The sequence below is a fragment of the Thermobia domestica genome, chromosome 12, assembly GCF_964235325.1.
Source record: "Thermobia domestica chromosome 12, izTheDome1.hap1.1, whole genome shotgun sequence".
Taxonomy (NCBI): Eukaryota; Metazoa; Arthropoda; class Insecta; order Zygentoma; family Lepismatidae; genus Thermobia; species Thermobia domestica.
The window spans coordinates 218,284,084-218,296,768 of NC_137465.1; the positions used below are offsets into that span (position 1 = coordinate 218,284,084).

Here is a 12,685-nt window from a genome sequence, read left to right on the forward strand (position 1 = left end):
TATAAACAGAGATATTGTCATTTCTGAAAAGAATTTTCCAAAACACCGGAGGACACGTATGTGAAAAAAAAACTTTTACTCGTACATATGAAATTAAAACCCATTTGTGAAGTTTAAATAGGTATCTTTCAAACGTGAAATATTGTCAGAGGTATTAAAAGTATTCTGTTATATTTATATTCTATTATTAGATATATATATTAAGAATCTTCTGGAATATATTTTATGTAACCTTTATTGATATAGTTACTTCTTTTTTGTCATTTCTATTTATTCCGCAGCAATATACAATTACGAGTGACACCCATTTACAATGCCAAGTGCTGCTTTTGTTAAGTCAACTTGTTCAGCTACGAGTCAACTACTGTCTTCTAGATTCGGAGCAGACGTTTATTGGTTTCGTTCTAAAACAATTTGAATTCATTGAGGAAGGTCAGATACCGTAAGTAAACAAGGCATGAGCATATTGTATCATTACTTCCCATTTTCTTTAAATTTAAGTATACCCTTTGGGGATCCTATGGTACAATTTGTACCATACGGGTATTTCATGGTACATTGCGTTATAACTCTTCTATTTGAGCTTTTTCGTCCGTTTTTTTTTCTTTCTTTCTTTCTTTCTTTCTTTCTCAAGTCCAGAGGCATTGTAGAAGACCTTACGTATGGTTTCACACCTTCCTGCGTCCAGACATAGGAGGTGATGACGTCATAATTTTAAAATATATATTTTCTCTTATTAAGCCTATGTTCATTATTTTTTGGCGGGCTTATTATTGCACGTAGAAGATTGAAATTTTGCACAAACATTCAGTCCACCGAGTAATATTTACCAGATTTTTTTCAGATTTCTGCGTTAAAACAGGGGGGGGGGGTATCCAGAGGAGCAAAGGGTTGAAGAAAGGGATATTTTTACCCCAAAAAATTCCTTTTTGGGGGATTTTCTCGCCCTAGATACATGATGGAGACACGTGAGTCATACCGTCTGAAAGGCCGTTCTATTCTGAAGAGAATGACGGGCGGATTATAATCCTAGGGTAATTAGGGATGTCTCAGGAAATTTTTTATCTGAGATCATGGTGTTTTGCGGTAATTTGGGGCATTGTGGGGATTCTTGATAAAATTTCTCCCGCCCTTACTATTCAAGATAGAAACTTGAAATTTGGCACACACATTCAGTCTACCAAGTACTATTTATCAGATTTTTTTGAGATCTCTACGTTCACATAGGGCCGCTCCAGAGGGGCCCAAATTTTGAAAAAAAATTCCCCCCGAAATTTTCCCTTTGACATCACTTTTCCCTCTCCTGGTATATGATATGGGCATGCAAGTGATACCATTTGAAAGCCAGCTCCATTCTGAAGAGAATGAGGTATGAACCATGATCCTAGGATAAATAGTGACGATGCAGTAGCTGCTTAACTGAAAGTCTAAAAAATACCCCAAAAAGCCCGGATCCTCAAAGGGATACTAGATGTGTTCAAAAAGTATCGAACCCTTTGTTGGCAAAAATACATTTATTGATTTGGAAATTCGACCCCCTTCAAAGTAGTGTCTTTGGTAATGCACAGACCTCCTTAGAGCTCCACCAGTTTTGGAAACACTTATGGAAGGCAGTTTTTGGAACGGTGAGCAACCGTGTCGTCGCATTCCGCGTAATATCTTCTTTTGACTAAAATCGTGTCGCTTTTAGTGGCATTCTCAGTTTGGGAAATAACCAAAAGTCACACGGAGGCATGTCTGGTGAATAGGGAGCCTGACGACACACAGGAATGTTGTGTTTGGCAATGACCAAAAGTCACACGGTGGCATGTCGGGTGAATAGGGAGCCTGACGACACACAGGAATGTTGTGTTTGGCAATGACCAAAAGTCACACGGAGGCATGTCGGGTGAATAGGGAGCCTGACGACACACAGAAATGTTGTGTTTGGCAATGACCAAAAGTCACACGGAGGCATGTCGGGTGAATAGGGAGCCTGACGACACACAGGAATGTTGTGTTTGGCAATGACCAAAAATCACACGGAGGCATGTCGGGTGAATAGGGAGCCTGACGACACACAGGAATGTTGTGTTTGGCAATGACCAAAAGTCACACGGAGGCATGTCGGGTGAATAGGGAGCCTGACGACACACAGGAATGTTGTGTTTGGCAATGACCAAAAGTCACACGGAGACATGTCGGGTGAATAGGGAGCCTGACGACACACAGGAATGTTGTGTTTGGCAATGACCAAAAGTCACACGGAGGCATGTCGGGTGAATAGGGAGCCTGACGACACACAGGAATGTTGTGTTTGGCAATGACCAAAAATCACACGGAGGCATGTCGGGTGAATAGGGAGCCTGACGACACACAGGAATGTTGTGTTTGGCAATGAAAGCTTGAATCACATTTTGTGGACACTCTTCTCATGCCCAAATTCTCGTTCAAAATTGAATGTAATGATACGATTAAATGGTTTCCGCTTTGGTATTGCCAAGCTTTTGGCAAACTTTTGAAGCAATCGCTGCTCAAGGGTGATTTTTTTCTTTCTTTTATATATATATATATATATATATATATATATATATATATATACAAAAGATTAAAATCCGACGAGCGCTCAGTACACGTTTTCACTCGTTGGCCGACTGCCAGAGATTGACGCTTTTTGCGGGCGGGAAAAAAAATTCACGATTGCGCAGTGCGCATGAATGTTCCCTCTACATCTACACTGAAGAAAGTCTCCCGTGCCTTATTGGTTTACGCGGGAAAAATGGTTCGATAATTTTTGAACACAGCTCGTATTTTACGAAATACATCTACTCATCTCCGTCTCCTTTAGCGTACAGGGCATAATCGTGGTGGGACGTAAAACTGAAAGATTTCAAGAAATTAAGAGTCAAAATTTCAAACGACTGGACCGGAAATCAAACCTTTGTCTCCGGCTTACCAAGCCAGTGTTCTAACTACCACGTTACACAGTCCGCTTTTTAAAGAGCCACACACTTATACTCTTGAGGTCAGTGCTCAGTGATTCAAATCACATGAACTATGCTGCAACTTCTTGTGATATTACAATCAATGGGTAAAACTATAGATAGATTCTTTCACCATATCTATATAAGTAAAAATGAATGTAACAGTGTTTGCTCGCAGTTCCTCTTAGACTTTTACGTCTATTTTGATTTTGATTTTTTTTTGGGGGGGGTTTATGAGTGGACCTTAGCCTAATTTATGTTTTTATCACTTTTTCGTCAGAAGGAATGGGGGAGGTGAAATTTAAAAATAAGTTTGGCGACTAACCCCTCCTAGACCGTTGCACCGATTTTGATGAGTTTTGGTGCATGAGTAAACCTGTTCGGGTTTTTAACACGTTTTTGGCAAGAGAAAGAGAGCGGGAGTGACATATAAAAATAATCAAAACGACTAATGTTATTGTCCATCCATAGTTGTCAGGGTCACTGAGATGAATAGTGACAACTGCCGATGCTGTTTAAATCCAAATTCTTTTTAAATGCGTATTCTAAGCGGGGGTAGGGGTTTAATACTTTTCAAAAACATTCTCCCTGTGAGAAGAACGGGCATTTTATCTAGTCTTGTATAGATGTGAATTCAATTAAATTCAGGGTATGAGAAAAAAACAATTGTTTGCTCCATATATCATAATAGCTGATACTCCATCATAGGTGTTCATTAACAAAGACATTAAGCTGTCCAAGCACAACAGAACTTGTCTAGTCCATGTAGTCTGAATGGCTGAGTTCCGATCTCAGCAATAAAAATTAAGTACTAATTGGACATGAGGGGTATCGTAACGGCACGATAAGCCAGGGACCTGGGTTCGATTTTCGGTCTTGTACATTTGTCACACTTTAAATTTAGTTGAATTCATACTCGTAGAGGATGTGGTGTGACAAAAGAGTGATTGCGTTTCTATTTATTGCAACATCTACTCAAACTTACGTATGTAATGTCATATATAGTAAAATATAGTGGAAATTTTTGTGATTTTTTTTTCCGAAGAAATACATATAAAAAGAAAAAAGGAAAAATATTTAATGTTCTATAGGAATTGGTTTCATTTTCAGACATGCAGAAGAGCTGATACCTCGGATCTTCTATTTTCTGGTGCATCTTTCCTATGAAAAATATCATTCCAAGCTTATCATAGGAATTCCAAAGGTTATAAGGTTATGCGATGGCCTAATGGCAAGTGGACAGTCTCCAAATACTCATTGTAAGTACACATTATCTTTTATTTACTTCGCAGTTTCTTCGTACAGATATTTTAGAGTGAGGTCGAGAGTAAAGGAATACCCTTATAAATGTATTGAAATAAGATGTCATGTGCGAATCAAAAACACGTCTGACAATGGACGTATGCGAACCGTGACAGCTAGATATTTATGAAAATTGGTACCCTGACAAATTGTCGATCGCTAATCGTCGTGGTGATAGTCACTCGGTGCGGAAATGCGTTGTTTACCCGCTATGCATAACACATATACCAAGCAGTGACCGGATGAGACTGTGCCGAGTTATACGACAAAAACGCCGGGAAAAGGCAGAAAATGAAAAATGTGTGCTGATAAGCTGATACTTACGGAAGGGGACACGTGACTAAGATCACGGCAGTATTGTTACAAAGCAGTGTTGTCATCCCAATACAAACTTATAATTTTTCAAATAGAACGTATACCATTTTATGGCATTAAAACAATTGGCGTAAAACGTGAAAGAAAATAAGCAAAAGATGGGTTATCAATGTTGCCAAATAAAGGCGATATCAGGCTTTAAAGTTGAGAAATTATGGGGTCCGTACAGAGAAATGAACAAATGTAAAGCAATACCAAGACTACAGAAGAAACTAATGTACAGTAGGGAGTGAACGACAGCATGCACAGCATTCAGTGACTTAGAGGTTGATACATGATTCACCCGAAAAGGACACATGTTAGAGTAGTCGTAGAAAGAAAAAGTCTCATGTGACATAATGCGGAAATGTGAACAGCAAGTCTTCCTGTAGTGCAGCAATTCCAACGGCGTTTGTGTGGAATCGATATCTCGAAGCGTTCCCGAGAGCTATAAAAACGAACTGTTTTGGAGTTACAACACTGCATTAAATCCTGCATGAATTCCAAACCACAGAAACGACAGCGTAGCGCCTGGAAACAGTACAAAAAAGCTGTAGCACGAAAGGTAACTAATCTGTGACAAGAAAGTACATCAGAATCGATTTACAAAGATTAATGACCTGTGATAGTTGTCAGTCTATAGTATAGAAGACGTTAGCATGTGAGACAACGATGAAGATAAAACACACTGCATTCAGGTTACCAGTAATATACAGACGCAAAATATTTTAACATAATATACCAATACATACAACAGAAAAGCCATAGATATTATTGCGAAATACGTACATTTCTCACTCGATATTACATGATATCAAACCCGTTAGTTACTGGATGCTGTGCATACTGTGGTTTACTCCCTACTGTATATTTGTTCCTTCTGCAATCTTTTTGTTGTTGTACATTTGTTCGTTTCGTACGGACTCCATAATTTCTCAACTTTAGAACCTCATATTTTCCTTATTCGGCAACATTGATAACCACCTTTAGCTTATTTTCTTTCACGTTTTATTACGATTGTTTTAATGGCACAAAATGATATACATTCTCATGATATACATTCTATTTGAAAAACTATAAGTTGTGTTGGGATGGTAACAAGTTTGTGTGACTACTTCCGTGATCTTGGTCACGTGTTCCCTCCTGTAGGTATCAGGTTATCTGCACACATTTTTCATTTTCTGCCTTTTCCCGGCGTTTTTGAGGTATAACTCGGCACAGCCTCACCCGGTCACTGCTTGGTATATGTATTATAGCCTACATAGCGGGTAAACAACGCATTTCCGCACCGAGTTACTATCACCACAATGATTAGCAATCCAAAATTTGTCAGGATACCCATTTTCATAAATATATAGCTGTCACGGTTCGCATACGTCCCTTGTAAGATAAAAAAGTTTGTATAACAATGTTGAAATCAAGTAGAAAAAAAAAGTTATGCTACGATTACGCGATCGTCTTTATGAAGGGTAAACGGATAAGAAAAGTTGGTGACTTAACATTTAATTAGTTTCTCTGTGCTGTGTTTTTTTCAATTTTCAGTGAATTACAATTTATGTTGTTATTATTCGTTATTGCTGTTGTTGTTGTCGTCTTCGTGTGATTTACGTTTGTTTCAACCTACTTTCAATGAGATTTTATACCCGAAACTGATGTACTTACTATTAGCTAGAAACATAAATGACTAGATACGATGAATCAAATTATAGATTAACACTAGACAATATATGTGAATTCCAATACAGTAACAATAATAATAATAATAATAATAATAATAATAATAATAATAATAATAATAATAATAATAATAATAATAATAATAATAATAATAATAATAAATAAAATAAAAAAGGTAAATTATGCTATCAGCACACCAATCTCTAAATTAAGTACACGTTTCTATTAATTTGTCTATTATGGGTGAAAAACGAGTACTTCAGGTAGTTAAAAAAAAAAAAAAAAAAAAAAAGTAGCTGAGTACAGTAATTGGAAGTGATTTCAGATGTTAGAGGTCAGTATATTGTTTATTGCCTCCTTTAAGCAGCGAGGCTATTAGAGATGTAGGCGTACAATGTAACATGAGCTCTTCCTACTAGTCTAGCGGCTAGCGCGCGCACCTTTGATATTCGAGGTCCCTGACTCGATTCCCAGTGGGAGGACATTGAAATTTAGACGCGTTACGGTGGTTTGGAATCCACCTTAAAACTGTAGATCTATGTCTCATACAGCCATGGTGCTGGAAAGGATATATGCGTTTTATTTAAGCGGTGTCGCATCGCAGTTTCCTACACAAAATCCTAGAAATGCAATACAAACGAAAAATTGTTTCGCAAAATGTGATGCGTCTATGATCATGATTTATTACCGAAGTGAGCTATTTTTGCAACAGAAAACAGTTTATCATTATATTTCCTTTATGGCAGAATGGTCTTTCGACCTTACGTACCGTCAGAGCTCAGTGATTGGTCTTCTTGGAAACCCGATGTTGGCTCTCAAGAACACAATCTACTACTGACTACAAACCAAGGCCGTAGAACTAATGACAGAAGCCATATCGTCTTCAACACTTTATTCTATATATAAAGAAAGTGGCTTAATTAACTCCAAATTGAACAATCGAGCTTTTCAAAACTGGATTACTAGCTAAAATACGGGACCTACGGTACCTTAGCACTACTCTTTTCTGTCGCCTTTTTATTTCTTTCTTTCTTTCTTTTCATATTTGTTTCATAATGTTGGCCTAGAAATATATATCTGTTTTGCTATGCTCGCTTATTTTACATTGAAGTTACGAAAAAAAAAAAAAAATAGTGTTCAGTTTAAAATGTTTAAAATACGGTAAACGAATTGGATGCGAATAGTAGTTACCTACAATTAGAAACTATATTTTGCGTGAAATAATATTTTGTTTTAACGTAAAAAATGGAATTGACTTCGTGGTGAGTAATTTCGAATACTCGTTCTTTAAGTCATTACGGATTCAGAACGTATTTAAAAAAAAAAAAAAAAAAAAAAAAAAACTTTGTGTGGACACATTCGAAAACAGCTACCAGCTTAAACAATCTGTAGAATGTCAAAGTTAAAACTTTTTAAAAATGTAATTGCTGTTACGTTTTTCTTACTTTGCTTTTCATTAGCATACTTGTTTTGTGATGCATAGAAAATGTTTTACTATTTCACTGTATGAAATAATATGCATATTCGTAGGCATTCCTGCTTTGGTACCTGTTGTGGAAGATGTGTTTCTAGCACGAGGGTCTAGCAGTAGCAGCTCAGATCTGAAGGAACTTGATACCCAAAGAGATTTTCTTGTCTCCATGTTGTTACGGCTAGTAGAATATCATCAGGTAAGTTGATATTTCAAAACAATAATAATAAAGTTTGTAAACTAATTTCTTTGCCAGGTTTATCAAAGTATTTACTAAAAATAAACAAATATGGCACAGATATTTGATAACAGAAATATATAGAATAGTTTAGTAAGCCTTTCATACTCTTAGAAGGGATTCATCGTTTAACTTAGACTAATGAAGTCTCTATAAAAGTGTATCATACAAATGACCTTAAAGAAGCATAATAAATTTTGTTTACAAAAATGAAATAAATAAATCTAAAATAAAAAGGTGATCTTGAGGCAAAATCAACCAACGTCTAATAATTTTAAGGACAGTAACAGTTATAGGAATTTCATCGAGTCGGGCAACATTGAAATAAGGCATGCGAAAGAGGATTATAATGCAGAAAGTACAGAAATTGCATTTTTAACAAAATCCTGACGTTAGTTTTTTGTTACATATTTCTAATTACTGTAGGTAGAAGCAATGGTCTCTCAAAGTTTTCTGTTACAGCTAGAAACAGTGTCCTCTCAAGAAGTCTTTCCCTTCTCACAGTTCTTTTCAAAGAGCTTGGCTGAGAAGGAAGTACTAAATATATTCGTTAGATCGAATCCTTCTGACGAAAAGGCGAGCAGTAAAATCTTCACTGTGCGCTTAGGATATGCTTAGCATAGTAGAAAGGGAGTATTCCAAAGGAGTGAAAGGAATGGATAGTGCTGCGTATAATTGCAGAATTAATAAACCGGAATGCAATGTTTGTTTATAAATATCATTATTAGCAGCATGCTGTAAATTCTTTTTTCAACAGTCTGGTAGGACGGTTTCGTATGTAGATGAAGTGATCATCAGTGTGGCTTCAGATATAATAGGTCAATACTGAACCAAATATTCAATACCAGGCAGACAGAGAAAAGAGTGGGAATATGTATGGTTCACGAACCATTCATAGACTTTATGAAACTTATGAACGCTGGTAAAATAGATAAGCTATACAGGATATATCGTAAATCCAGGGCCATAGGCCAAGTCTGTTATGAGTAAGATAAGAAAAATGGAAAAAGAGGAAATTTGTTGAAAAAAAAAAAAAAAAACGTTTTCAATATAAAATAGTGACATTATTCCAATTACACTACCCGTTTGGGCCAACATGGCCATAAATTCCAAAAACCTAGAAATCTAATTCCTAATCCTTTTGATTGTGAAATATAAAGATTGCAGTGATGTGTAAAACTGGGCGGGAATTGTGTTGAAACTGACAGGAATATATAACTTGACAATTGATAACTGCAAGAGTTATGGGAAAACGGCGCTTAATTTTGTTACGCACTCTTGCACCCAAAGTATATAGAGTTCTAGTAGAGATACCTAGAAAAAATAATTTTTGGGGGGTAAATTAAGAAAGTAGAGGAATCTTAGAGAGGTGGGAAACAACAGTCCGAACTCGATTGAACAAGCGCAGGATAGGATCCAAGGATCCATTGCTGGAATTGTGTTTTCTTGAGCGATGAACCGTTCAGTTTCTAAGCCTTAGAGCTAGGTATGCTTCGTAAAAGTAAGAGCAAAGTTGAATATCCTTTTCAAGTCTAATTCATCAGTGGTAGTGTCAGCCCTGTAATCTTTTTTTTTCTTTCTTTTGAACAGGTATTGGAACTATTGAGTATAGTTCTAACGGAAAGTCATAGTGAAAATGAAGAAAAATGGCGTCGGTGGTCACGGCAAGTAATGGATGTATTGCTTCCGCTGCTGGCTCAGGGAAGAGTAAGACTGGAAACCAGAGAGGCTCAACACGCTTTACATCGCTTACTAAATTCAGCTGCACCGAGTGTTTTGAGACCTGTCGATCCATTGTTACGGGTTCTTTTCTCAGAAGTGCCATCAATGGTAAATTCCCAACAAATACTATATTATTATTATAACATGTTTGTCAAAATAGATTTAAAAATTGAAACTACTCAACTTTGTCTCTTATGTTATAATGATTACAGCGGGAGGCAAAAGAAACCAACGTGATAACCAAGCTCGAGAATCGAACTTGAAATCCGTTCAGCGCCCGTGCATTGATAGCTTCGCTAATATCGACTTGAATAAATACAAAGCTATCTACACACAAGTGCTGTTTCCCTGGTAATTGTGATGCGATTCAAACAAAACGAAGTTTTGTTTCAACCTCACCAACAAATAATCGCAATAAACTACTATATTAGAAGATGTGGATTAAGCAATGACTGCTAAAACGTACTACTACGAACTATTGCCTACACAACATGCACAGAGGAGAAATCTTGAATTAAATACACACATGGTCTAATTTAATGTACTTATATTAACACTTTAAGTGCTGGGCTCAGAAGTGCAAGCTTTCCCAAGAATGCTGGGCTTTTTTGCAAACTTTTAAAAAATTATATATCAAAATCTAGAAAAGCTAAAATAATACAACATGCACTGTTTGAAAGTTTAGGGCCTGCTTTTTATTCTTATATATAATATTCTGTATACCAATAATAAGAATATGTTGGAAAGCTCAAAATTTACAACATGAAATTCACAAAAAATAAAAACTTGACGAAATATATAACATACACAAGATAAGCACATATCTGATATTTCTGTTTCGACGTAGTCCCACAATCGTCCAAGAACGCTCCTTCAAACAAATCACCACCACTGTCGCTCAATTCCGCTTCTAAGCTGAAGCTTATTGAATCGCCCGACAGGCTTTTTCTCGCCATTTTGACAGTCAAACAATAAACACATGGTTTTTGAACCCTGGCGGTAACAAGGTATTAATTAGGATCTTCACGCGATCTATTGACGAAATTCCGAACTACGAAGTCCAAGGGATATTTCAAAACTGCTAACTCCGTATAATAAAGAAGCAGAACCATTGAAATGCATGTTGAATCAAACCACGTATAAATACGGAATCCGCAATCTACAAAAGATCAGCTACTTTGATTTTCTGATACAGTTTGTGTAGTTTAAACTGTCTAAACATCTGATCTCAAAAGTGAAAAATGTGCGACTGGTCTGTGGAAGGATTGAGTGGCATAGTAGTTAGCACAGTCAGTCAGTCCCAAGTGTGATTCTCGGCGTAATGGCACATTTTATCTCCTTAGATTTGATTGTAGCTATACCTGTGGGAAATGGTGGTATGAAAAAGGTGTCGGTTGATTACTTTAGTTCTCACGATATAAATAATATATACAGGGTGTTTCAAAACAACAACAAGAACGTTTGGAAGGTGATTCCTGACACCAAGATAAGACAAAAAGTATACACCAATCTGGATGTACAAATGCTTCCTTTCAGTGTTATAGGTTGCCGAAAACATGAAAAAATGAACTTTAAAGATCCATAGCTCCAAAACTGTGGGACTTACCATAGTCAGGTCAAGACTTCACTTAGGAACTAATATGTGTGCTATCAAAAAAATACATGTTCCAGAATCCTAAAGTAATCATGCAACAATTTTTATAGACGGAGTTTGGCTGTGGGTATATAATTTGAAGTACTCACCAACTATCTCTATGAAAATTGTTGCAGAAGTACCGCAGGATTGTGAAACTTGTCTATTTGGATAGGGCATATACTAATTCCTAAGTGAAGTCTTGACCCACTTACGGTAGGTTCCATAGTTTTGGAGCTATGGACCTTTGAAGTTCATTTTTCATGCTTTCGGCAGCCTGTGACTCCGAAAGGAAGCATTTGTACACCCAGGTTGGTCTATATGTTTTGTCTTATCTTGGTGTCGGGAATTATTTCCCAAACATGGTTGGTGTTAATTTGAAACACCCTGTATACCAACATGTGTGTGTGAGTAAGAACTTCTCATAATTTGTAGAACTTTGCTTTTAAATGACCCTCGCATAGTACGTAATGTTCATCAACAATTTTTCTGCAAGAAATGAGATTACTACAAAGCATGAACATTCTCATAATTGTTGTGATTTTGAGTGTAATAATCGTGTTATTTAATTACTTTCAGCATAGTTCACTAATGGTAGTTCAGCGGTGGCTGGGAATGGTTCTTGGTATGTTACTAGTCCTCATTTCTCAGGGAAAAGAGGAAGTGGTGCTTAGTCGTTTGGAGGAATTAGAGCTATTTATCCCAACGCAGTATGAGACTGTGGATCCATTGAATGTGGTTAGCAGAAATGAAGTAGCCCCGGAAATTGTAATGGCAAGGTAATTACTAGGTTCTTTACGATATTAGCTATTAATTTACGCGTAAATTAACGGTTTGTGTTCTTGCTTCGTAATTTGAATTTATAAAAGGCCTTGTAATAGCTTTCTTCGAGTGTTTTTATTTTTCAGTTCTATTGATAAGTATACATATGGTACCTGTCCATTATTCATTTTCCTATCTAAACTTCCTTTCCGCTTCGCACGATTCCAGTACACAATTACCTTGGAGACTTTGTTGAGTAAATAAACAAATGTAGTGCCTTTTCAATAGAAGTCACTTTAGGTTAGTGTAAAGGGACAAATTTTGCCGATAGATGTCACTACAATCTTCGTATATCTCCCATGTATTTTTCACCTTTCATGAAAATTTATAATTTCTCTTACAAATTTCAACCTAGAGACTTCAGATTTTTAGAGAATGAACTTCATAACTTATTAAAGGAAACAACCCGTGCCGATTTTTTATTTAGAATTTTCTTCATTGTTGAAATAGTTCCGTTAAAGGTTTCCATATCCATTTCAACAATGAAGATAATTCTAAATAAA

At 36.5% G+C, this 12,685-nt stretch overlaps 1 protein-coding gene across 1 annotated transcript in view; it reads left to right on the forward strand.

Annotated features, from left to right (window-relative positions):
- The window catches only part of htt (huntingtin), a 212,775-nt gene that overhangs the window by 85,791 nt on the left and 114,299 nt on the right, over positions 1–12,685 (forward strand). Inside the window, exons 23-27 of the mRNA XM_081734750.1 lie at positions 282–442; positions 4,074–4,222; positions 7,827–7,966; positions 9,596–9,835; positions 11,940–12,139. Of these exons, the coding sequence (XP_081590876.1) occupies positions 282–442; positions 4,074–4,222; positions 7,827–7,966; positions 9,596–9,835; positions 11,940–12,139 (890 nt within the window). The remainder of the gene's footprint in view (positions 1–281; positions 443–4,073; positions 4,223–7,826; positions 7,967–9,595; positions 9,836–11,939; positions 12,140–12,685) is intronic.